The 26,310-nt window shown below is 43.8% G+C and overlaps 1 protein-coding gene across 2 annotated transcripts in view; it reads left to right on the top strand.

The window, feature by feature from the left end:
* Positions 1–26,310, top strand: part of LOC122791001 (hamartin-like) — a 1,885,581-nt gene that overhangs the window by 847,181 nt on the left and 1,012,090 nt on the right. For both annotated transcript variants that reach the window (XM_044058745.1, XM_044058744.1), the window contains exon 8: positions 5,393–5,465. In XM_044058745.1, the coding sequence (XP_043914680.1) occupies positions 5,393–5,465 (73 nt within the window). The remainder of the gene's footprint in view (positions 1–5,392; positions 5,466–26,310) is intronic.

The raw sequence follows: 26,310 nt of genomic DNA, 5'->3' as shown, positions 1-26,310 counted from the left end.
GCGCACAACAACGATTATCCCACTCCACAAGAGGGGAGCCACCACGGACCCTGGGAACTACCGCCCCATTAGCCTGACGGGCCTGGTCTGCAAGGCCATGGAACGTATCATCATGGAACTTATAAACAAAGACATTGGTAATCTCCAAACTCTGGATCCCACCCAGTTCGGGTTTGTAAAAGGCAGATCATGTCTCCTAAACCTGATTGACTTCTTTGAAGCAATCACCAAAAACATAGACAAGGGTAAGGTGGATCACACAGCCTGTCTAGATCTTGCCAAGGCTTTCGACACCATCCTCCACTCTGGAATTATAGATAAACTCACTAAATTAGGTATAAATCCCTTTGTCACAAGATGGGTTGCCAACTGGCTCACTGACAGAACCCACACTGTAAAAGTAGCAGACTCCAAATCCGACTTCAGACCAGTGACAAGTGGAGTACCACAGAGTTCAGTCCTGGGTCCTCTCCTGTTGGTATCTACTTCTCTGAAGTACAGGCGAACACAGAAGGTCTTTGGCTAATGAAGTTTGCAGATGACTGCAAACTAGGAGCCATAATCGAAAATCTTAACAATGTGGACATCCTACAAAAGGATCTCACTGAGACAGATGCCTGGTGTCAAAGCCATGGCCTCAAGCTCAATGCCAAAAAGTGCATTGTCATCCCCTTTGGTAAAAACTCTGTACCCATGAACTACAACATAGGCGGTAGTATACTTAACACCGAAAGTGTGATGAGACCTTGGGACACAGGTGGACAGTAGTCTCTCCTTTGATAATCACATCGCCACAGTAGTCAGGAAATCCTTCTACGTGGCACACCTCATCACAAAAGGTTTCTCATCCAGAAAAAAAAAGAAGTCATTGTTCTCCTCTACTCATCACTCATTAGACCCATTATAGAGTACAACGCCCCTTTTGGTATGTACCTCACAAGACATCTACAACAACTGGAAAGGCTGCAGAAATACCTCACAAAGAGGATTACCGGCCTCAAACAGATGCCCTATGCAGACCGTCTCAAAATACTCCAGCTTTACTCTGTTGCATATCGCCTACTCAGAGGTGATCTCTGCCTAACATACAAAGCAATGTCAAACCCAGAGCTGTTGGACATGCTCCACTTAAAGAAATCCCAATCCTTCCGAGCTACACGCTCTAGGGACCTAAACCTTGTCACCACAATAAACAGAACATGCCGGAGGGATAGATTCCTGTCCCAGAAACTTCCCATACTTTGGAATAAACTACCTATCTATATCAAACAAAGCTCCTCATTAGCACTCTTCAAGAAAAATCTTGATGATTGGATGGGGAATAGGAAATCCACCCCGGGGATCACCTCTGTGGCTCTGCCCGACAGTGGCACAGGAAAATAATTTTCTTGGGTGGCAAAAGCCAGGGTACCTTTTTGGCTGGGCTTGTATAGGCCCCAGAACCGATAGCCTAGTACCTACCTATTTACATCTACATTTATGGTAAGTGTACACAACTGTACTTTCTGCTTTTTTTCAAGTGTTCTTTAGTAGATCAAGTCTTTGCAGCTGCCACTTGGCCGTCCATGTAGACTTTCATCAAACATTACAAATTATATTTCCTTTATAGGGCTAGGGCATGATTTGGTGCCCTTGCTTTCAAGGGTCTCCTGTCACTATGCCATCCAGGAGTTCAGGTGTCTTGGTATTCTGAGCTACAGGTTGGATTGGATGAACTGAATGAATAGGATACAAAAGTTAGGTCCTTCCATAACAATAGATGCTTTCATTCATTTTTGTCCGATATGATAGCCATCCTTCCATCCCCGTCCTTTTTTCCTGACCTTTTTATGTGTAAATGTGTTTGTTTATACATTTATATATGTGTATGTATTGACAAAGTGATAAATTCAGTTTGTGGTAACTCACTAGTACATTATGAGAGGAAAATATTAAAGGGGCTTGAGGCTGGAGCTCGTATGTTTCCAAGTTTGATCCAACAAGCAGCTCAAGGACCCACAGGCCATGTTGGATGAGCATGAATGAAAGGATTTAGTGTTGTGGTAGATTGTAATTTTCATAGTTGCACAATCATCGAAGTGACCGTCTTGACACATTATTGTGCCTTTTAGTGGACAAACCCTCAACCCTGAGTATATTGTGTCCAGCGATAGGATGTTTTCTTATACTGCACAAGTGATTCCATGGTTGGACTGTGATGAAATGTTTCTTCCGTTATGGGGAAGTCAGTCTGCAACTTGCTTTCTACCCCAAACCAACACCAAGTGCAGCTATTGCTTTTCTCTGGTTCTACTTTTGTGACAGTGGCCTTCAGATGCTAATCCAGGAATGGCTTCCAGGTCAACTTTACTCTTTTCTTCCCGTCAGGAATGGCTTCCAGGTCACCTTTACTCTTTTCTTCCCTTTCCCCTTATTCTAAAGTCTCTACAGAAAGTCGTGCTGAGCAAGGCTCGGGTCATTCTCGTAATCCCACCCTTTCCCCATATTCTCAAATCTCTACAGAAAGCAGTGCTGGGCAAGGCTGATGTCATTCTTGTAATCCCACCCATTCCCTTTATTCTCAAATCTCCACAGAAAGCAGTGCTGAGCAAGGCTCAGGTCATTCTCGTAATCCCACCCTTTCCCCTTATTGTCAAGTCTCTACAGAAGGCAGTGCTGAGCAAGGCTGACGTCATTCTCGTAATCCCACCCTTTCCCCTTATTCTCAAGTCTCTGCAGAAAGCTGTGCTGAGCAAGGCTGATGTCATTCTCGTGATCCCACCCTTTCTCCTTATTCTCAAGTCTCTACAGAAAGCCGTGCTGAGCAAGGCTCAGGTCATTCTCATAATCCCACCCTTTCCCCTTATTCACAAGTCTCTGCAGAAAGCCGTGCTGAGTAAGGCTCAGGTCATTCTCATAATCCCACCCGTTCCCCTTATTCTCAAGTCTCTATAGAAAGCAGTGCTGAGCAAGGCTGACATCATTCTTGTAATCCCACCCATTCCCCTTATTCTCAAGCCTCTACAGAAAACAGTGCAGAGCAAGGCTGACGTCATTCTCGTAATCCCACCCTTTCCCCTTATTCTCAAGTCTCTACAGAAAGCAGTGCTGAGCAAGGCTGATGTCATTCTCATAATCCCACCCTTTCCCCTTATTCTCAAGTCTCTACAGAAAGCAGTGCTGAGCAAGGCTCAGGTCATTCTCATAATCCCACCCGTTCCCCTTATTCTCAAGTCTCTACAGAAAGCAGTGCTGAGCAAGGCTGACATCATTCTCGTAATCCCATTTTGTCCACCTAATGGCTAGTTCCCTTCATTAATTAGTTAACTCTGTGGGTTAGAGTGGCAGAGCCCTGACTGTGACCCCGTGTGACCTTAGTTCAGTAAGTGGCTAGGGCACTTAGAGCTAGCATGATAGGATAGGTATGTCCATCCTGGCGTGGGTGGAGTGGTGCAGGATGCATTTAGCTGCAGTCCCTTCCAGGAATGATGGCACTGCAGTGCGTGTCCACAGGGCATACTTTCAGCTCATTAGGCCACTACTTGCTGATGGCCTTTATTAGTTTGTGCATGGAGACTGTACTTATTGGGGTAAGACCTTATGAGTCCTTGCAGTGAATTGGGTGCCTCACCCCCCCGACCCAGCTAAGGATTACAGAAGGGTTCTAACATTTTACAAATGTTTGCTGCTTAATAATGCAGGAATAACATGAGCCCTGGGTAGTTGCCCAGTGAGAGAGAGAGAGAGAGAGAGCATTAGAGATTAATGGTTATGAGGGCAGCATCATCTTAGTGACAGGTGAGAAAAAGAGGCATGTTATTTCAAGGTACTTTCCTTTTACACTCGGAGTTGCTGAACTGAAAGGAAATGCAACTATAAAAATTATGTGAACTTATATGTGAATATGATACTTTAATTGCAAAGTCTCTTTTATTGCTGTGTTTGGTTCCATTCTGATAAAACTGACCCTGCTGTTCTGCTTCAGCAATAATGCTTTGGAATCTTTAATATCCTCTTGTATTACCAGTTACTTAGATATACAGACTTTGTTTTAAGATAAGGCTCCATTAGAAAAGCAACATTGCCCTTCACTGCTCTGCTTTGTCTGTATTAGAACAAAATGTAAGTGCCTGCTGTGGGAGAAGAACCAACAGCTTTCTGATCTGCGCAGCATCAGACACGTGCTACCTGATGAATTATGGACTACTGTTTTCCTTTTGGATTCAGTCGTGGGAGCTGTGTATATGGATGCCGGAAGGGAAAAGATAGAGTGAAGAGGAAAATTCTTATTGCAATATCTGCAAGGACAGTGCTGTACTGTATATGCCGAGACCTATTCGCAGATTATGTTGAAAACCTGCTTCTTCCAATAGGAATTCGCTGTGCATTTTTATTTAATGGAAAATAGTAGTCCATCATACCGTGTGTCCAGTGGAGATCTCCTGTAAAGCACTTTCCCATGCTTTTTGTGATGAAATTCAACTTCTTGGGCCTGCAAAACAAAGTTAAGAAGATACCTTGAAAAGACACCAGATGATAAATGAGGAGGCCAGAAACTCTAGAGTGGTAGACCTATAAAAAGTGGCAGACAATAGTAGTACTTTGCATAAATGTGCAATAAAGGCTTCTCAATATGCAGTGCTTCTGTTCCATTTTGCGAAGGTATGCCTTTTACAATTTCATTTAGTTCTTTAGAATGCTACGTGTAATGCAACACTTTGAAAAATGTCAGCCTCGGACCCAAGGGTTTCATTGTTTGAGACTGTTTCTGTTTTTAAACCATCTTCTAAACAGTTGCTTACTGTTTCACCACATTTTAGGATTTTAAGATTAAGTTGATAAAATGGTAAAATGTAAGTGGGAAGTGTCATGCCTAGTACAGGCTTACAGCTTGGGCACCTTTTAGCATCTCTCTGTCATTCTTTCAGTATTGGCATTACTTCTTCAGTGTAGTGGACTTATGTTTTGCAGACACATTGTATGCATCGTTTCCGCCTTCTAAACAGGTGACTCATCCCATCCATCCATATAAATAGCACAGTAAATTATCATTTGCAAATGTCTACTTCCTTTTACACTGGTGCAAAAAGTTACGAAAAAATGTAGTAAAAGACAAAAGGTGTGACTTGTTAATTGTGCCAGAATTTTTATTTCAAGGAAAGTGATGATGCATTGTCAAATTAATTAAGAGGATTAGCTAGATCTTGCAGTAATTTTGTCAGTACAGACCTAGTGTCTTTAAAAAGCTAACTGCATTTGATGTGGTAATTTAGTTGTTCTGCACTGACAGTGGACTCCTGGAGTAAGCTTGCTTTGGGAGAGGAGATGCACTGGTACGGGACATAATGTAGTGCAGAATCTGTCTTAAAGACTACAGCAGTTTGTGGTATAAAGCAGGTCCCTTGTGTTATAGGATGGAAAAACAGGAAGTTCAAGACCATCGCTCGCCAGACAGAACAATATAACACACCGCGATAAAGGAACAGGTGAGTGGCCATGTTCGTTCCCAGTGCTATTTCAAATACTGCTCATGTCTAACTGGAAAGTATTATTACATCTGTTTATGTGTTGACTTCACTTACCTACAGATAAAGTAATAGTCGTACTGTGTCTGTGCTGTTAAAAATGAAGCCAAAACATAAGTCTTAGTTCTTCTGAGCAGGGAATTGATGCTGTCTAAAAATTGGATGTTCTTAGTGTTTCACTGTTACAGTCATTACATTTGGGTTATCTGCTTGCAGTAGCCCTCAGTCAGCCTGATTAACAAAGTCTTGGGTCCTGTGTCGGTTGCTGTCCCTTTTTCCATGACGTCGGGTATAAAACATGCAGCCGACGCCATTACATCAGTCTTTCTTGCCGTGCTGTGACCGAAGCAGAAGCAGTTCGCAAGTGCCTGTTGGCCGACTCCTGAAATTTTCGTTTTCTAGTTTCAGAACCAAAATCTTCAACTAAAGCTAAGTACCCCGTTGGGGAAACTTTTTCTTGCTCCTTACCAATGTCAGTAATTAAAAGTTAATAATTGCATTACTTGTGGAAAGCAAATACCTCATAAAGATTTTCATTTGTACTATATTCCTTGCCTAGGCCCTGACCACGACGTACCTTGATGTCGGTTTTGTGCTTTATTTAATCAGCTCACTATCCATCGTTGGTATATTTTTGCCTCTAAGTATTTCGGTTCTTGGTTTAATTGTCCAGAAATGTTGTCGTTTAGCCATCCGACTACTGGGATTTTGAAAAGAAAACGCAAAGATAAAGACGGAGACAGGCCGCCCAGGTCCAAAACTGCCGACAACGCTTCTCCTAAGCCAGTACTCAGTGAGGTGCTTTCGCAGCCCCTGATACCCCACTACTTCTGATTCGCAGGCCTCTACTGAGACTCATTTGGAGTCTGGTATACCGCGAGATGCTTCAACTATGGACCCCGTGGATGTCTCTACCTTGGATAGGTCTGGAGCCGCTGTGCAGGCACCGGTTTCTGAGGGTGTTTTCAGGCCTACAGACTTGCATATTAAACCGACGCCTCCTTCTTCATTTAGGCCCAAATCTCGAACCATGCCTAAAAAACCGACGCTCAGGCCTCTATGCCTAAAAAACAAATGATAAGAATGGCTGAAGATCTTATAACTCTAATGAAGGGAAGCCAACTTCCCCCTTCTAAGAGACCTAGGACTGAAGTTGTTTATGAATCTTCTGACCAGGATTCTGATTTTTCTGATTCTTCTGATGATCTGGATTTGCCCTTACCTACTTATGAGGATTCTGATGCAGAGGACTCTATTCCTTCTGCTTCCCCTCCAGAAGATTTTTCTTTTGGTGAAACCTTACATACTCTAAGGGAACATTTCCACTGGGAAAGCCAGGATTTTTCTGATTCAAAAAAGAGGCTTAGGGTTTTCTTACTCCTGCCTCAGCATAGGCCTTTAGCTATTCCTCCTGTACTAGACAATGTTGATGATATGACTGACAGATATTACAGGGTTCCTAATTCACACAAGTTCCTTTTTAAAAATCGTATTGTGGATCCAGAGACTATTTCTCAGGTACCTAAGGTCATTAAGGCTTCTACTGCTAAAAATCCTACCCCTTCTGATAGAGACTCCAGGGCGCTGGATAGATGGGGTAAGAAGGTTTGCACTTCTGCAACCTTGACCGTTGGGGCTTTAAACTGCCAGTTTCATATGTTAAAGTATCAGCAACATGTTATTGGATTGCTTAAACAGAAAATGTTGATTCCTGACTGTGCGGAAAATAAAGAATTACAGGATTTAATGCATTCTGCTGAACAGGTTGGAAAACATACTTTGCAATGTGGATTTGATTCATTAGAGGCCTCTTGCAGGGCTGCTGTTACTGGGTCTGTGCTCAGAAGGCATGCTTGGCTTAAGGAGAAATCTTTGCTTGATCATGTTAAAGCTAAATTGTTGGATGCTCCCTTAAATCAGGACCGCCTGTTTGGCAAAAAGGCTGAGGAAGTTCTTAAAAAGATGGAAGATAAAGCTAAATCTATGCAAACTGTTAAAGATTTCTTACAAGTTCAGCCTCCTAGATTTAGTAGGCACTGGCCCTGTAAGGATTGGTCCTTTCCAGCCCCTTCTAGGTCTTCTCAAGTCAAACCCAGACACAGCAGAAACCCCAGGTTTCAGTCCCAGGGGATGCACAAGACTAAGCAGCGGGGGTATCCGCACTTAAATCAGGGAGTAGTAAGTCTCCCCCCTATGGAAAACTGTCTCAATGACTTGCTTTTAAAACTTTCAGGCACTTCCCATCTGAATGCTCCTTTAGGTGGAAAGATTGGTCTGCAGGCCAAAAACTGGGAACTCATTACCCAGGACAAATGGGTTTTATATATAGTGTCCCAAGGATACAGATTTCACTTCCACACCTTACCAACACCAAGTGGGTTGCCAGATCTACCCCCAAATCAGTGGACAGAGGCCCAAAATCAAGTACTCTCCCTCTTAAGCATGGGGGCTATTCAGTTGGTACCAGAAGAAGAAAAGGCACAAGGTGTCTATTCAAGACGTTTTCTGGTACGCAGAAAAGGCAATACATGGCGTCCTATTCTGGACCTTTCTATTCTAAATACCTTTCTGGTGATACCAAAATTCAAGATGCTGACTTTTCACCAGCTGCTTCCTATGCTAGGCAAAGATGCATGGTTGGCAACACTAGACTTAAAAGAAGCATACCTGTACATCCTTGTCAGGGAGTCTTGCAGAAGATACCTATGCTTCAAAGCAGGCTACAATGCACTATCAGTTCTCTGCACTGCCCTTTGGCTTATCTACTGCGCCCAGGGTATTCACAAAGTGCCTAGCTCTAGTCATTGCATTCTGCAGGCAAAGAAATATTCAGATATATCCATACCTGGACGATTGTCTAATTCAGGCAGAAAACCAGGACATACTTTTGAATCATCTGGCCTTTGTTCAAAGGGTACTGACTTGTCTGAGGTACACCACAAACGAAAAGAAGTCACACCTGATACCCTGTCAACAAATTATATTCCTGGGAGCAAGCTTGAATACAACTTCCCAGATGGCTTTCCTCACGCCAGGGAAATGGTTTCATTTGACAACCCACTTCAAACAAGTGGCCACAAAAATCCAGTTATCTGCAAGGCAAATACTGCAAGCCTTGGGGTTCATGGCCTCCTGCATTCTTCTAATTCCATATGCAAGGCTGCATATGGGGAAACTGCAATGGTATCTCAAAAGCCTATGGTCTCAACATTCACAGGATCTAGAAACTATGATTCCTGTCATACCTTGCCTACGGCTAGAGTTCCTTTGGTAACAGGGGACTACCATTCACACTACCCTTTGCCGCCCAAACCTTAACAACAGACGCATCAGACTATGCATGGGGGGCTCACCTGGCAGGGAAGTGCATTAAGGGCAAATGGAACCCAAGTCAAATGCACCTACACATAAAGCAAAAGGAAATGATAGCTGTTCAGAATGCTCTGACAGCCTTCAAGGACCACATTCTTCCAGGACAACTAATGGTAAAGACGGAGAATACCACGGTCATGTGGTACATAAACAACTAGGAGGGTACACACTCCTACCCCCTCTGCAGACTAGCCATGGTATTGTGGAACACAGCCTTGCGCTACCAAGTGAATCTACAAGCTCAGTTCCTGCCAGGAAAACTAAGTACACCGGCAGATCGGCTAAGCAGAAACCTCATGGACACGCACAAGTTGAAACTGGAACCAAAGATTTTTAACATGTTGACAAGCAAATGGGGGAACCCAGATACAGACCTCTTAGCCTCCCCCTAGAACCATCAGTTGGACAAATTTTGCACAAGGATTCCCCACAAACTAGCTTGGAAAGTGGATGCTCTATCCTTCAGCTAGAAAAAATCAGTTTATGCCTTTCCTCCTCTGCCTCTGCTCTCCAAGGTACTACTAAAGATCAAATGGGACAAGCAAAGGATGATTTTAATTGCACCAGAGTTGCCACACCAACTCTGGTACCCCCTCCTGTGAAGTGTGTCGCGCTTGGCCCCATGGCACCTGCCTCAGACTCCTTCCCTGTTGTCTCAGCAGGAGAACCAGGTTCTGCACCCTCAGCTGCAAACCCTGAACCTAGCAGTCTGGCTAATTACCCTAATATCTTCTGTACCACCCCTCAGTAAGTCAGGGATGGATATCATTTTGAGGCTAGGAGGCCTAGTACTAGAAAATCTTTTGCTGCAAATTGGAAAAGATTTTATACCTGGAACCAATCTCAAGGGATGAGCGCAGCAGTGCCCAATTTACCTCGGATTCTACAATATTTGACTGAGATGCTTCATAAGGGCTTGTCCTTTTCCTCCCTCAAAATTCATGCCTCAGCCATTTCAGCTCATTATAGCACAGAGCCTCCCCTCTTCACTCTCCCACTGCTCAAGCAGTTCCTCATAGGGGCCAAAAATTTAAGGCCACCGAGGAGAGCTTTCAACTTCAGCCTGGGACCTTAACTTTGTCTTGGAGAAAGTCACTCTTCCTCCTTTCGAGCCAGCATTTAAAATTCCTTTCCTGGAAAACAGCTTTCCTTTTAGCAATCACTTCTGCAAGAAGGGTATAAGAGTTACAGGTCCTTATGGCAGTGGAGCCTTTCATCATCTTTTATGCAGACAGGGTGTCCCCCAGATCCAGTCCCTCCTTCATGCCCAAGGTGGTATCCAGTGTGGCACTTAATCAGTCCATTCATTTGCCTATCTTCTTTCCTAACCCACAGAACAAAGGGGAAGGGATACTGCACTCCTTAGATGTGCACAGACAACTTAGATGTGCACAGACAACTTAGATTCTACTTGGACAGAACTAAACTTCAAAGCAAATCTGAACAACTGCTGGTGGCATTTGCTGCAGGGACAGAGGGGAAAGCTATTTCAAAGCAAACCATTTCAAAATGGATAGGTCATTGCATTAATTTCTGCTATAAGCACCATGGAAAACCTATCCCACAGGGCATCAGACCCCATTCAACCAGGGCTGCATCTACCTCTACAGCCTTTCTCAGGGGCATCTCTACAAGGGACATCCTAGAACCTGCTACCTGGAGTTCTGTACATACTTTCACCAAGCATTATCATTTGCCAATTTTCTCTAAATCCAGAGCTGGTTTTGCCACTGCAGTCTTGCAGGGCCTTATAGCTGGTCCTAATTCTTTTTAAAGTCCTCCTCCCAACATTAGCTTTGGGAATCTACCCAAATGTAATGACTGCAACAGTGAAACACGAAGAACATAGTACAGTTGTGTACACTTACCATAAATGTAGATGTTCGAGTGTATTCACTGTTGCAGTCCTGGTTATCCTCCCTCCAGCCCACTTTCCTTTTTTGGCTATACCTCTACTTTCACTTACTATGCTCAAAAAGCTTTTTGGTGTATTTGCTTTTTTGTTGGAGGTATATCCTTGTATTATAGATTTAATTGCTTCCCATTAGGGGGGCACCTGACATCTGGGGCAAGAAAAACTGATGTAATTACATCGGCTGCATGTTTTATACCCCTGACGACTTGACGTCATGAAAGAAGGGACAGCAACCAACGCAGGACCTAAGACTTTGTTAATCAGGCCGACTGAGGGCTACCACAAGCAGATAACCCAAATGTAATGACTGCTACAGTGAATACACTCCAACATCTACATTTATGGTAAGTGCACACAGCTGTACTTTCCCATGAATAAGTACTTCAGTTTAGTCTGTTTGTTGCTGTTCTTCTCTAGATAGCCTTGTTTCCCACTGTACAAAGAATTGTAATTTTTAATTTATTTTTATCCAGAATTTATACTAGATGGGGCATTGGCAAGTTCATTAATCTCCAGTTCTTACAAGGTCTGGAAATTGGAAGTTTTCTCAGTTGTATTCTTCCCAACTACAGGAAGTGCTGTTAGCAAAGCTATAAATATTCCTGAGTAAATTGTTCATTTTTAGAAACAACTTTTGTCAGAGACATAAAGGCAGGAATTTCCTTCAGAGCTGTAGGCAGCTGCTATCCTCCAGTTCTTTCACACAGACGTATCAAGTTAAAACTTAAATGAGTTTCATATCTGTATCTTAGGTTTTTTTTTTGTTTTTGAGATTTTTCCCTGTGTTTCTTTGAAAGGTCCCTAAACAAAACTTCAACCTAATCAGGGACCATTCTTGGTACATCTTTTGATTGCATTCATTCTGTCTACGATTCAGTTTACTTTTCTCCTCACAACATCATGTGCCTTGACTCTTACCTCTTAACTGTTGAGATATTTGCAGAATGCCCAGATTTTTGCCTGATATTTTTAGTCTGTTACTCCTAAAATTTGTGGCTTTCTGGATTTTTGTAGCAAGTAAGTGAGGACTGAAGTCATTTTATAATGACAGACGTTTGACTTTCAGACTTATCTTTCAGAAAATGCATGGTAACAAGACCTTGCATTGTGTCAACTTTCTAAGTTTATAAGAGCAATATTTAAAATTTGTCCCTATTTGTGGGGCTTTGTCCCCCCCAATTATTTTTGGCTTTATCCAGATTTTTTGTGTCCAGAGGTTGAGAGCTATACTTGGGTTGTGTCCCCATGCCAGGTACTTATTGTGATGCTGTGTGCTAACTCTTTAAGTCCACCGATTTTTATTCCTTTTGCACAGCTAGAATCTTGATCTTGCTGCACATTCAAGAAATAGTCCTGCACTCAGTGCCTAAAAGTAAAGATGTTCATTACAGACCACCTGGATGTATAGATACCAAGAACACCACAAACTTTCTGATGCATCTGGCCTGTCTGGAGTGCCAGGCACATAAGGCTATGTCCCAAGTAAAAGGTACATCTCAGCCTTACTACAGGATATGTGCCCAAAGAGTGGCGTACAGCAACAGTGGTCCCTCTCCATAAAGGTGGTGCCTCAATGGATCCTGGAAACTATCGCCCCATAAGCCTGACTAGCTTGGTCTGCAAAGCTATGGAAAGGATCATCATGGACCTCATAAATAAAGATATTGGGGACCTACAGACACTGGATCCTACCCAGTTCGGCTTTAAGGGCAGATCCTGCCTCTTAAACCTGGTTGATTTCTTTGAAACAGTCACCAAGGCCATTGACGACGGGAAGGTGGTCCACACAGCCTACCTGGACCTCGCAAAAGCCTTCGATACAATACCCCACTCGGGCATTATAGATAAGCTCACCAGCTTAAATATAAACCCTATGTCACTAGATGGGTTGCAAACTGGCTCAAGGACAGAACCCACATGGTTAGAATTGCTGGAGCCATGTCAGACTCCAAACCAGTTACAAGTGGTGTCCCACAAGGCTCAGTCCTGGGACCTCTCTTGTTCGGTATATATTTCTTGGAGGTACAGGCCAACACGGAAGGACTGTGGCTGACCAAGTTCGCAGATGACTGCAAACTGGGCGCCATAATCGACTCGCCAGCCGACACAAGCATCCTCCAAAAGGGCCTCATAGAAACAGACAACTGGTGCCAGAGCCATGGCCTCAAGCTAAATGCCAAAAAGTGTATAGTCATCCCCTTTGGCAAAAACAAAGTGCCCACAAATTACCACATAGGTGGTAATCCATTAAGTACAGAAGAAGTAATTAGGGACCTGGGGACCCAAGTTGATAGCAATCTCTCATTTGACAACCACGTGGCCAAAGTGGTTAGAAAAACATTTTATATAGCCCACCTAATCATGAAGGGATTCACATCAAGATCAGGGAGGTCATCGTGCCTCTTTACTCATCCCTCATCAGGCCCATAATTGAGTACAATGCCCCTTTTGGGATGTACCTTACCAGACACCTGCAGCAACTGGAAAGACCCCAAAAGTACCTCACCAAGAGGATCAAAGGGCTCAAACAGATGCCATATGCTGCCCGGTTAAAGAAACTCCAGCTCTACTCAGTGGCATACCGCCTGTTCAGAGGCGATCTGTGCCTGACGTATAAAGCCATGTCCAACCTGGAATTAATGGACATGCTGCACCTCAGAAAATCCAAATCCCATCGAGCTACGTGCTCGAGAGACTTGAACCTCAGCACTGAAATAAATAGGACATGCTGGAGGGACAGATTCATAACCCAGAGGCTCCCTTCACTCTGGAATAAAATCCCAGTCCAGATTAGGCAGAGTCCCTCATTGACTCTCTTCAAGAGGAATCTTGATGAGTGGATGGGAGATCGTAGGTTTACCCCGGGTATCACTTCAGTGTCACTGTTAGACAGAGGCACAGTATACTAACCTCAATAAAGGGCATAGCAAAATAAATTTAAAATGGGTGGCGAAAGCCAAACACATTCTGGCTAGGCTTATAAATGACCTAGGGCAGATAGCCTAGTATGAACCTATGAACCATTCTACCTTCTGTCTTTGCTACAGAGTAATGACAGGTTTTGGTGAGAAAGGTTGTAATTTAGTCTGATTTTTTTAAACTCCCAAATTCATTTCACAGACGTCTTCTGACGCTAAGGACCCCAGTGGAAGCCCTCATTTTTTTTATTGTTTCTGTTGCCTTTTTGCTAGTGAGCAATTCCCAGAAAAAAAAAAACAACAGTATGCCTGAAGAGTCTTTGAAGATAGGCATTAGATCCCATATAAAGGCTTGGAGTTCGCTTGTTTGTTTTATTGGGGAGGGTCCCATCTTGGGTAGAAGTGCCAGATTTGTACATGTTTCACTAGAAAACTTATCAAATTAGGATCCTGCCTGCTAGAGGCTACATGCAAGCGTAGAAGTCAGACCAGCCTTTCAGTAGCACAAAAGCCAGTACCTCCCCAAAAATGAAAAGAGAAGCAGCTGTAGGAAAAAAAATGTAGGCATAAGGAGTTTTTCAATGATGAGGACCTTGAAAAAAATATGTGACTAATGAATGGAAGACTGTTGTACTGGTGTCTAGTCCAAGAGCATCAAATCCAGTGAGTTTTCCCCCTAGTCACTAGTCTCAGCATCTGTTTCAACTACTGGCCTTTGACCCTTCAGAACTCAGACATGTCAGTGGCTTGTAATACATCTTCCCAAATTTCTTTCACTTTGTAGGTTTGGTAGTTGCAGAGGTTACTTTCCATAAAGAGGGTGGCTCAGAAATTTACATAGAAATAGTGTTTGTAGCCAGTAAGGAAGATGAGCCTTCGGACTGTGGTAGTGCGTGATGCACGGCACAGTGATAGAGCTGCGGATCTTGATTGATCCTTCAAGAAAGGCTACGCAAGTACTAGTGGTGATGAGGGGTTAGACAAAAGATGTATTTTCCAGTCACACACATGTATACATTTTTTTTTCTTTGTAAATCAGGCAAGTTTGGAGGGTAAATCTAGTTGTGCTACTGTTTAGAGGTTAGTAACAGTATTGATTCTTAACATTTGGGATGAAGAAAAATTGTGTCTTTGTGTGTGTGTGTGTGTGTGTGTGTGTGTGTGTGTGTGTGTGTGTGTGTGTGTGTGTGTGTGTGTGTGTGTGTAAAACAGTGGCACAATGGTTAAGATCTTTGCCTAACAGATACATGGTCAAAATGTTGAGCTTGCTGTCTGGTCTCTATCAGTGTGGAGTTTGCATTTTCTCCCTGTGTGTCTGTATGGGGCTTCTCCTACCTCCGAAAAACAAGCTGGGTGTTTATGTATCAGGAATGGAAGGTACCAGTTTCAAATCTCTGCCTCTCAATTGTACTTGAGAGATCTGTGATTAAAAGGTCACAGAAATGTATGGGGTCATGGGAGGCAGCACATACTGCAGACAGAGCTTATCAAGGGATAAGTTGTGTACGATATCTGCTTTAAACATCAAATGTGGTACAAAGTATTCTCTATATAAGAGAACATGGACAACAGACTGTGTACTGGATCAGAGATAGACACTTGTAAAAATTGCCTCTAGGGGATTTGGTCATCTCAGCTGGTATTGCCAGAACTGGGCATGGTTATTTGCCAGTACAAAGTGTATTAAGAACCCAGCCTACTCTAACCTTTCTCAAGGACCCATGCTAAAGGTGAGACAGGTTTACTTGCTTCTTTTGCCATTGTAAGCCTTCTGTAAAGCTCAGCCACTCTTGGTCCGTGTGCTATTGACTGGATGGTGTCCCAGCTGCTGTAAGTGAGTTCCTGTGATAGCTGTGTTGAGAGAAAGCTGAACATAAAATTAGTCAGCATGCCAAAATTGAGCTAAATATAGCTACAGTGAATATAGGTTCGCTCATGAGAGAGAATTTGGAGGGGCGATGACATGACAGTAAGGAGTACACTAGATATTCTTTGTATCCAGGAGACAAGATGTGGAAGGGTGGTGCAGCAAAAACCTGGCCTGGGATCCATAGTTTACTACTCAGAGAGAGGACAGACTAGAAATAGCGTGTCAATTGTGGTGAGAGAAAGTCATCTGAAGTCAGTGAGGATGTAATCAGAGTCAGTGAAAGATTCATGACAAATCAGATGCCAGTGTAAAGAAAGGGCAGTGTTCATAATCTCAACCTGTACTCCGCAGCAGTGCTGTGATGTCAAGGAAAAGTGAACATTCAGTCAGCAGTTGCGGTAGTTAATAAAGTGGGGAAGAATGAGTTGGTCTTGATAATGGGAGACTTGGTGTCTGTGTGTGTGTGTGTGTGTGTGTGTGTGTGTGTGTGTGTGTGTGTGTGTGTGTGTGTGTTAGCTTAAGGATTGCCAGCACATAGCTCAACAAGAGATACTGTCACAAGGTCACCTACAGGCATAGTCAACATTTAATTCAAGTAGAATTCTCCCTAGTAAGAAAAAAGCATTGGAGTCAAATCAAAGATTGCAGTCATCTTCAGTGAAACAGTTGACTCCTAGCATAAACACCTGTTGGCCACAGTTGTGTGCAGCCAGTGGTTGGAGTAGGCCCAAAAGTCAACTGAGACTAGACTAAAGACCTGGAAGTTGACTGGAGCAAAAGCAGAGGAGTTCAGGGAAATGTTAGGGCTCTAGCACCTCAGTAGAAAGATGAAATAGGTGGAGCTGCAGAGCAACAGTGTCTCAAAACAGCATGTATGGAGATGTAGAACAGCTATGCAATCAAGCCAGGTATGGAAATAAGGTATATAAATAAAGCTGGGGGTAGAATGCAGAAGTCCAGGAAGTTATCGGGAGAAAGGAGGAATGCAGGAACAAGTGGTTGATATAAAAGGCTAACCAGGCTAAGAGGGAGTACTGGCTGGCTAGCAGAGAGGCAAAGAGAGCAGTCATAATGGCAGAGAGTCAAACAGCTTCTGAAAACTGACTTTGCAGAGAGCACAGAGAAGCCCCATCAAGTTGTAAGGCTGCAAAAGAAAAGTAAAGATGTTAAAAGACACCATTAACGAGGGATGCCAGCTCACCAGTGCATAGGTCATCAGGTGCAGATGGAAGGAGTACTTTAGGAAGCTTATGAATGAAAAAGCCCCACAGAAGCTGTACAGCCCCATACACAGTCTCAGTGAAAGGAGGAGAAAGATCCCTATACGTACAGAGTGCACTAAGGAAGATGAAGCGAGGAAAAGCTGCAGGCTTAGGTGAAGTCACTAAAGATATGACCTAGATATTGGGTACAGTCAGGGAGAAATGGCAGTAAGTAAGTAAGCATTCCAGTACCACTGTAAAAGAAGAAAGGGGACAAAAGGGGGCATTGAGAACTGCGAGTAGTATAGACGTATCAGACTCCAATCACATTGCATGAAAGTGCTAATTGAATATACAGAGTAGCAGAAGTAGCACAAAGTAAGATGGGAGATCAGCAGTTTGGATTCAGATCAGAATACAGTGCAGCTGACCCGATATCTGCAGCGAGAGTGAGAGTGGAGAAGAAACTAGACATGAGGAAGTAGTCCAACCAGGCATTCTTAGACTTGGCCAAAGCATATGAGAGAAGGTCCTTGGAAAGCTGATTTATGCAGTCCTGCAATAGGTCGAATGCCCAGACACGTTGATTGAATTAATTCAGACTATGTACAAGAACCCAATGACAGAAGTACACATATTGTTTAGACTCTTAGCTGGGTTCCTAGTGGGTCTGGCAGTGCATCATTTTTCAGCGCTGAGCCCACTGGGGTTCATACTGGTTGGTGATGGACAATATCAACAAACAGGCTGAAGGGGACAGATTAGCACAGTTGTTGTATGTAGGCAATGTGATGCTACAGGCAGAATCTGATGAGAAATGTAAGCCAATGAAAGGGGAGTGGAAAGCAAAACTGAAGGTGCATGAGATGAAACTGAGCAGACAAAGACAGTGGCCACCACTTCAAGTGGAGACGATAAGAAAATGCTTAAAACTGAGGTGTAAGGAAAACAATGCTTTAGGTTTAACTGTCAGCTTCAGGTATTGTGGTTTTCTGAGAATAATGGGAATCTGAATAAGAAGGTCAAAACTAGAATCGGAGGTGCTTACTGTCATCTGGCACAGTGTGTCAGGGTTAGTGTATGAGAAGAATGCCAAAGATGTTAAAAAGTGAGATGCTGAGAATTGGCTAGAGCAGCGATTTTCTGTGGCATAGAAACCTGGCTGTGAGATCAGAGCAGTTGAGGAAGCTGGAGGTAACTGAAATTCACAGCCCAACACTGGTCGAAGGGTGGATTCTGTGGGGTAAACACAGAGAATTGAGGACATGAGAGCTGAAGCTTGAAGTAGCATCAATTACAGAGGAGGTCTAGGAGTGCAAATTATAGCGGCAAAGTCACACGTGCAGGACAGCAGAAGACAAATATGGTCTTCCTTGACCTATCTAAGGCACAAGTACAGCCTTTTACCATAAACTCTCAGATCTAGGTCTTCTCTTCCTCCTTTCTCACCTGGTTTGACTCTTACCTGTCAAACAGGTCACAGTGTCATGGCCACAAGCTGTCTCCCCATACAGGAGAGGTCCCCCTTCTATTAAACATTTTCATCTGTGACTTGCCCTTACACTCAGGTAACTCTTTCATCATTCAGTATACAGATGACTCCTCTGTTATTTCTTCTGCCAGTGCAATTCAAGTACTGCAATTTAACATCAGTAGTAACTTGACTTACAGATTTCAACCTATTCTTTAAATAAAAAAAAAATGCCACTCACCTCTAAAAGTAAGTGAAATAGGTTTGATTCTCACCTTTGAAAGGGAAATTGGCTCAGCTTAAAATGGCCTATAAGGGCAGCTAAAGTATTATCTGCCTGTGAATTTGTATCTTTAACTTCGGTCTAGTATACTGAAATGGTACCATAATAGAAACCATATCACATAACTACTTAGACTTTCAATCAATGAAAATCTAAAATTTGACCTTCATGTTTAGCAAGTGACAAAAAAAATAAATAAAATTAGAAACTGGACATGCTATAAAGTCAAACCTTCCTTACTGGCTCCACCAAGAAACGTATAGCATCTGCTGTCCTGCTACCCCTATGCAACCTCTACCTTCAGCAACCCACATTCGGCTCAACTAACAAAGCTTAAGCAGACCTATATCAAAATGATTAGATTTGCTACCAGTTCAGTCCCCAAAATCCATCACTGAATTGCTGTGAGGCAACTTAATTGCCTTGCATACTCTTAACTTTTTGGAGTTGTCACTGATGTTCTTCATGTTTCACTGCTGCAGTCATCACCTGTGGGTTATCCCTGCTGTGGTAGCCCTCAGCCGGCCTGAATAGCAGAGTCCGTGTTTTTCTGCGTCGGCTGCTGTCGCATGCTGGCTGACATCAGGTCGTCAGTGCTATAAAGGAAGGCAGCTGACACCATTACATTTGCTTTCTTGCCGTTGAGCCCGTAGCAGAAGCAGTTCGCAAGTGTGCCGGGTGATCGCTACCAGAGTTTGAATTGCAGCTGAAAACGTCTAAAGCTAAGTACCCTCATGGGGATCCTTTTTTCTTGCACCAGCTGATGTCCGAAAAAGTTAACAATTGTTTTGCCTGTGAAAAGCAAATAGCACACCGAGACTTCCATTCATACTGTGTCACTTGTTGAGTCCCAGACCACGATGTCCCCGTTGCTGGTTCTGTGCCCTCTTTAACACGAGAACCATTCGTTGTAGAGCTCTTTTTGTAGCTAGGTATTTTCGTCTTCTGTCTTCACATTCCAAAATGTCATCCATCAGCCAACAATCCGTAGACATTCCAAAAAAAAAGTAAGGATAAAGATAGAGACAGATCACACAAGGCTAAGCCTTCTGACGACTCTACCTTTAAGCAGGTCGTCAGTTATCCGGAATTCAGTGAGGTGCCTTTGCAGCTCCTGATGCCTGATTCCATACCTTCGTAGGCCTCTACTGAGACCCTTTTGGAGTCCGATATGCTGCAGAAATCTTTTTAGTCTTCCAAGCCTTTGGTTGTCTCTAGAGCCGTGATGCAGGCACTGGCTTCCGAGTAGGTTTTTCGCACTACCAAATCTAGACAAAAACAGACGTCTTCTCCTCCGTCTACCGTTTCTCTCAGACTGATGGATACTCTTAGGCCTAGAGGCAAGGCCATTCCTAGGAAAACTACCTCTAGCCAGCATTTTACCCCTGCACCACCATCCCAAGCTCAAATGCTTAAAATGGCAGAGGATCTTATCACCCTTATCAGGGGTAGTCAGGCTGCACCTTCTAAAAGGAAAAGAGACCCTTCCCCTGAAATACTGACGGAACAGGATTCTGAGGAGTCTGATTATTCAGATTTTGAAGAGGAACAACACCCTCTTACTGCTTATGAGGATTCAGATGCAAACCAGAAGATCTTTCCTTTGGGGAAACCCTTCACACCCTCAGGGAACATTTCCACTGGAAATCCCAGGACTTCCCTCAGTCTAAGAAAAGACTAAGAGAGTTTCTAGATCTGCCCCAGCACAGACCCTTGGCCATCCCCCTATCTTAGAGGTGGTTGATGATGTCTTCCATGAATCCAGCTGAACTCTGGACACCCTCCCTCCTGCTCCCAGAAAACCTGATCTGTACTGGATTCTCACAAATACCTGTGCAGAATTCCTGCTGCAGACCCAGAGGTCATTACACAGGGACCAAAAGGAGCTAAGGCTAGTTCTGCAAAGAATCCTACTACTCCTGACAAGGACTCTAGAGCTGTGGACAGATGGGGTAAAAAAGTATGCACCTCTGCAACCTTGGCTATCAGAGCACTCAACTGTCAGTTCCATATGTTAAAATATCAACAATACACTTTGGAACTATTAAAATAAAAGATTTCAACCATTCCTGACTGTTCCAGTTCGAAAGAGTTTGCAGATTTACTGCACTCTACTTGTCAAGTGGCCAGCCACCCATTACACTGTGAATATGGCGCCCTAGAAGCCTCAAGCGTGGCAGCAGTGTCTGGATCTGTCATTAGGAGACATGCATGGTTGAAAGAACGAACTATCACTGATCATGTCAAATCTAAATTACTTGATGCACCCTTGGATAAGGACCGCTTGTTTGGAGTAAAAGCAGAAGAGGTGCTTAAAAGATGGAAGACAAAGCAAAATCTGTGCAGACAGTAAAAGATTTTCTTCAGGTACAACCTCTTAGGTTCAGCAGGAATTTTCCCTCAAAACACTGGTCCTTTCCTGCACCTAGCAGACAGGGGCGAGGTAAGCCTCACAGGGACAGACCACCCAGACTCCTTTCCCAGGGACAGCAGAGAACTAAACATTGGATCACTTCCACCCCAAAGGCAGAGAGTTCTGAGCCATCCCTCTATGGCAAAAACTCTCAATGACTCCCTCTCCCCCCCTGCCCTCTTTTCACTCACCGAAAACTAGGAGGAAGGCTGTCCCTCTGCAAAGAGAGTGGGCTTTCTGTAACAAAGGACAAATGGGTCTTAAAGATAATTTCTCAGGGATACAAATTCTCCTTCAATGAACTCACAATTCCAAGAGGGTACCCAGACTTACCTCCAAATCAGTGGGCAGAGGCATTGAAACAAGTCCAAACTCTCATATCCCAAGGGGCAGTAGAACCTGTCCCCTCAGATCAAACAGACAAAGGCTTTTATTCCAGACTATTCCTTGTTTCCAGAAAAGAGGGAACTTGGCACCCCCATCCTGGATCTATCCTTTCTGAACACCTTCCTGGTGGTCCCAAAATTCAAAGCGCTAACTTTGCAGCAGCTGCTGCCTATGCTGACAAAAAATGCCTGGTTAGTTACCCTAGATCTAAAAGATGCCTACCTCCACATCCCCGCAAGGGAATCCTGCAGGAAATTCCTTCGCTTCAGAGCAGGCTCACAACACTTTCAGTTACCTCTGCTACCCTTTGGTTTATCTACTGCTCCCAGGGTATTCACTAAATGCTGAGCCCCGGCCATAGACTTTTGCAGACAGAAAAAATATAAAAATTTACCCTTATCTGGACGACTCCCTCATTCAGGCAGATTGCAAGGAAAAGCTCCTCAATGACTTCCTTTTGTCGAAACCCTCCTAACCTCCTTAGGGTACACCATCAACGAGAAGAAATCAAGACACCCTCCAGGAAGATCATTTTCTTGGGGGCACTACTGGACACAGCATCCCAAATGGCTTTCCTATCCCTAGAAAAACAGAGTTTCCTGCCTCTCTATTTTACCCAGCGGGCTTCCAGAAGTCACCTCACTGCAAGGAAGTTCCTGCAAGCCTCGGGGTACGTGGCATCTTTGCATCCTTCTAATTCCTCTGGCCAGCCTTCACATGAGAAAACTTCAGTGGTAACTAAAGAACCTTTGGTGTCAGCACTCTCAACCTCTGATCCCCTGTATAAGGGCCGAGTTTCTCTGGTGAGCAAGGGCCTGTGCTCAGAACAAGGGTCTTCCCTTCACCCTCCGCCCAACCGGGCAGACTATTACCACTGATACCTCAGACATAGCTTGGGGCGCTCACCTAGACAGCAGGTGCACCCAACGTCTTTGGGATGCCCAGCACCTCCCCTTACACATCAACCAGAAGGAAATGATGGCAGTATAAAAGGCTCTAACATCCTTCAAACCTCATCTCAAGCCAGGGGTTCTCCTTATCAAAACAGACAACACCACAGTAATGTGGTACATCAACATACAGGGAGGACCCAATCTTACCCTCTGTGCAGGCTAGCCATGAACCTCTGGCTGGCAGCCGCTTCCATGGGACTACACCTGATAGCACAATACCTACCAGGGATCAACAACACCCTGGCAAACTACTTAAGCAGAAACTTACTGGAGCCCTATGAATGGCAGCTCCACAGAAAAATCTTTTTATAAATCACTCGGGCATGGGGGACTCTGGAGGTGCATCTCTTTACTTCGCATGCTAACCATCAGCTGAAAAAAATTCTGTACCAGGGAGCATCGCCACCTCATGTGGAAGGTGGATGTCTTTACCTTCCCCTTGAACACCCTCTTTGTGTACACATTCCCTCCTATGCCTCTTATCACCATGGTACTGATTGAATTAGGGAGGAGAGACCAAAGGTCATCCTCATTGCTCCAGATTGGCCCAGACAACATTGGTACCCCTTACTCTGCAGCCTGACCTTACAGCCTCCCAGGCAGCTTCCCCTGATTTATGACCCCTTAACTCAAAGTGGGAGGGGGGGGGATTGCTGCACCCAGACTTGCAGACCCTCAGACTATCAACATGGCTAATACTCTAAAGGCAAACAAAAGGCACCTGTTAAGCAAACAGGTCCTAGACATTATCACAGAGGCCAGAGTGCACCAGAAAATCTTATGCAGGAAAATGGAAAAGATTCTGCTCCTGGAGCCAGTCCAGAGGGGGCAGTACATCACAACCTTCCATCCCTCTTATCCTGGACTACCTAGCAGAGCTACTTAATAGTGGCCTTTCCTTCTCCTCTATTAAAATCCACACCTCAGCCATTTCAACTCATTTTGATACAGAACAGCCCCTGTTTTCCCATCCTTTGATTAAACAATTCCTCAGAGGGGCTTCTAATATCATACTTCCCAAAAGGCCACCCACTCTAGCCTGGGACCTGAATTATGTTGTGGAAAAACTAACTTTACCACCTTTCAAACCTGCTGCTTCAACAGAACTAAGATACCTCTCTTGGAAGACTGCTTTCCTACTAGCTATCACCTCAGCCAGAAGGGTTTCAGAATTTCAGGCAGTGCTGGCCACTGAGCCCTTCATCTTCCATGCAGACAGGGTCTCCCTGAGGACTAATCCCTTCTTTATGCCCAAGGTGGTGTCTAATGCAACTCTCAACCAGGCCATACATCTGTCTACTTTTTTTCCTAACCCTCAAAACAAGGGCGAAAGAATTCTGCACTCATTAGACATGCACACACAGCTCAGATACTGTCTGGACCGTATTAAACCCTTCAGGAAAACAGACCAACTACTTGTCAACTTTGCCCCAGGGGCAGAGGGGAAGCCCATTTCCAAACAAACCATTTCCAAATGGATATCACACTGTTATCCATTTCTGCTACAGTTTGCATGGGACCCCCCCCCCCCCAAGTCTATTCGAACCCATTCCACTAGGGCAGCCTCCACTTCCACAGCATTCCTCAGAGGAGTTACCATTAGGGACATCCTGGAAGCTGCCACCTGGACTTCTGTCCATACCTTTACCTAGCATTGACACCTACCTCTATTTTCTAAGGATATTGCAGGGTTTACCTCTGCAGTTCTGCAGAGCATGCTGACCCATTCCTAGGTCTCTTACTAATCTTACCACCACTATTCTCAGTTTTGGGAATCCCCCCACAGGTGATGACTGCAATAGTGAAACAAGAAGAACATAGTACAATTGTGTGCACTTACCATAAATGTAGATGTTTGAGTGTATTCATTGTTGCATTCCTGATTTCCCACCCTCCTTCCCCCTTATATCCCCTTTCTTTAGGGAGACATAAGTTTCTAATGGTGGCTTTTAGCCACCAGGACCACTTTACCATATTTACTAGGACCTCTGACTGGTTAGGGCAAGGAATACTGATGTAATGGCATCAGCTGCCTTCCTTTATAGCACTGACGACCTGACGTCAGCCAGCAAGCGACAGCAGCCAATGCAGAAAAACATTGACTCTGGTATTCGGGCGGGCCGAGGGCTACCACAGCAGGGATAACCCACAGGTGATGACTGCAACAGTGAATACACTCGAACATCTATATTTATGGTAAGTATACACAGCTGTACTTTCATTCATCCCATGTAACCATTTTTTGTGTTTAATGTTTAATTCATTAACTTCTTACCTTTTCTAATATCACCTGGTATGTTCACTTATCTTCATTTTGATGACACACCATCCCTGCTCCTAAACCTTTCTGTAACATGTTACTACGCAAGACCGCTCAGACGTGTGCACAGACACACATACATACACTACTTTCTATGTCATTGCTTAACTCTACCTCTAATCCTGTCCCAGAAGCACACGTACACAACACACTAATCTAAATCTATCCCCTCAAGTAAAACTAACTGTAACTCTAAGCCACAAATACACACACAACTCCACTTACCTGTTCCAGCAAAAGCAACATTTAAAAACGCAGAAGTTTGATCATTCATTTGCATGTTCAATAGAGTATATGAGACCTGTTTGTGGTGCTGTCTGTGAAACCACACCATTATTATTATTTTTTTTGCATATATGTTAAACATAGCTGTTTTTCATGTTCACATGGCTGTTGTAGCCCAGCTACAAGATTTTTCTGGTTGTATAGAATGAGTACAAGATACAGTGTACAGGGTTTGATTCTTGCCTTTGAGTGGGAAGTTGGCAAGGCTTAAAGTGGCCCACAAGGGAAGCTAGCTTAATCCTTGCCTAATAACAGTGATATTTAATGTGGTGCAGATGCGTATTACATACCAAGGCAACACACATGCCTTTGTTTTAGGTATGTAGTACAGATTCACTTTTAGAACTTTCCTTTTGGGACACTGTTGCCTTTATGATGGAATTCTTTAAGTGGAATTACTCTCAGGTCTTTGATGTCCTGAAAAAGGTGTTATGAGCTCCTCTCCCACAGTTCTGGCTGCCCTCCTGGATACCTTTTCAGCAGCTTCTTTAGCCCCTGTTTCTCAGCCCCCAGCTCCTAAGAAAACTGACAGATTTTACAAGGTGCCGGATTATTGTAAATTTCTGTATGAATGCCCTTCTGCTGTTCCTTCCATTGTATCGGTCTCCTCTGATAAACCCTCCAAGCTGTTGCCCTCTACTAAGCTGCTTCCTTCAGATATGGGTAAGGGTCATGAAGATGCTGGGCAAAAGGTTTATATTGCAGCCACCCTGTCTTTTAGGGCTATTATTTACCAGACTCATATTGGCCCTCCTTTTCTCAATTTTCTCAAGTGGTTTCCGACCTTCATGACTCTGAGGGGAAGGCTTCTGCCCTTTCTCTTTTGGGTTTTACCTCTCAAGTTGCCCGCCATTCTGTTAAATGCATCTGCAATGCAGCTGATGCTTTCTCCGTGACTGCTTCATTTGGTTATGTTATGAGGCATTTCTCTTGGCTTCATCTTCAGACTGTTCGATACTCCTTTGGGTGATAAAAGTACAGCAGCAGCAGTGCCACATAATTTAAGTCTCTCTCCAGGATAAGGGTATAGCCTTGCAGGAGTTGAAGCATTTTGTTCTCTTTTTCCTAAGTTTCAGAGTAATTACCCTTCCAAATCTGCTTTTGTTCACAGGCAGTCTCACCCTCCACCCAAAGGGAAAAAAAAGGGTTCTAGATGCATGCTTCTTGCTAAGTTTACTCAAACTTATACTTCCCAGAAACCTACTTTTCAAGATAAGCCAGGTTCCGTTTGACAATTTGTTTCACCTTTCTCTTGGTCAGATTCACTTACCCCTCTGTTTTTCCCTGTCTCTTTCAAGCTGGTTAAAAATAACAACAGACTCTTGGGTTCTGTCCATTATCCACCAGGAATATTTCATGGTTTGGAATTCCCTTACTCCCTTTTTGGACATTTTTCAACCTCCTCAGGAAAACGTCT

This window comes from Protopterus annectens, chromosome 16.part0 (genome assembly GCF_019279795.1).
Source record: "Protopterus annectens isolate FY-2018-M chromosome 16.part0, PAN1.0, whole genome shotgun sequence".
Lineage (NCBI taxonomy): Eukaryota > Metazoa > Chordata > Ceratodontiformes > Protopteridae > Protopterus > Protopterus annectens.
The sequence above is the reverse complement of the archived record's forward strand: the minus strand, read 5'-3'. Positions and strand labels throughout refer to the sequence as shown.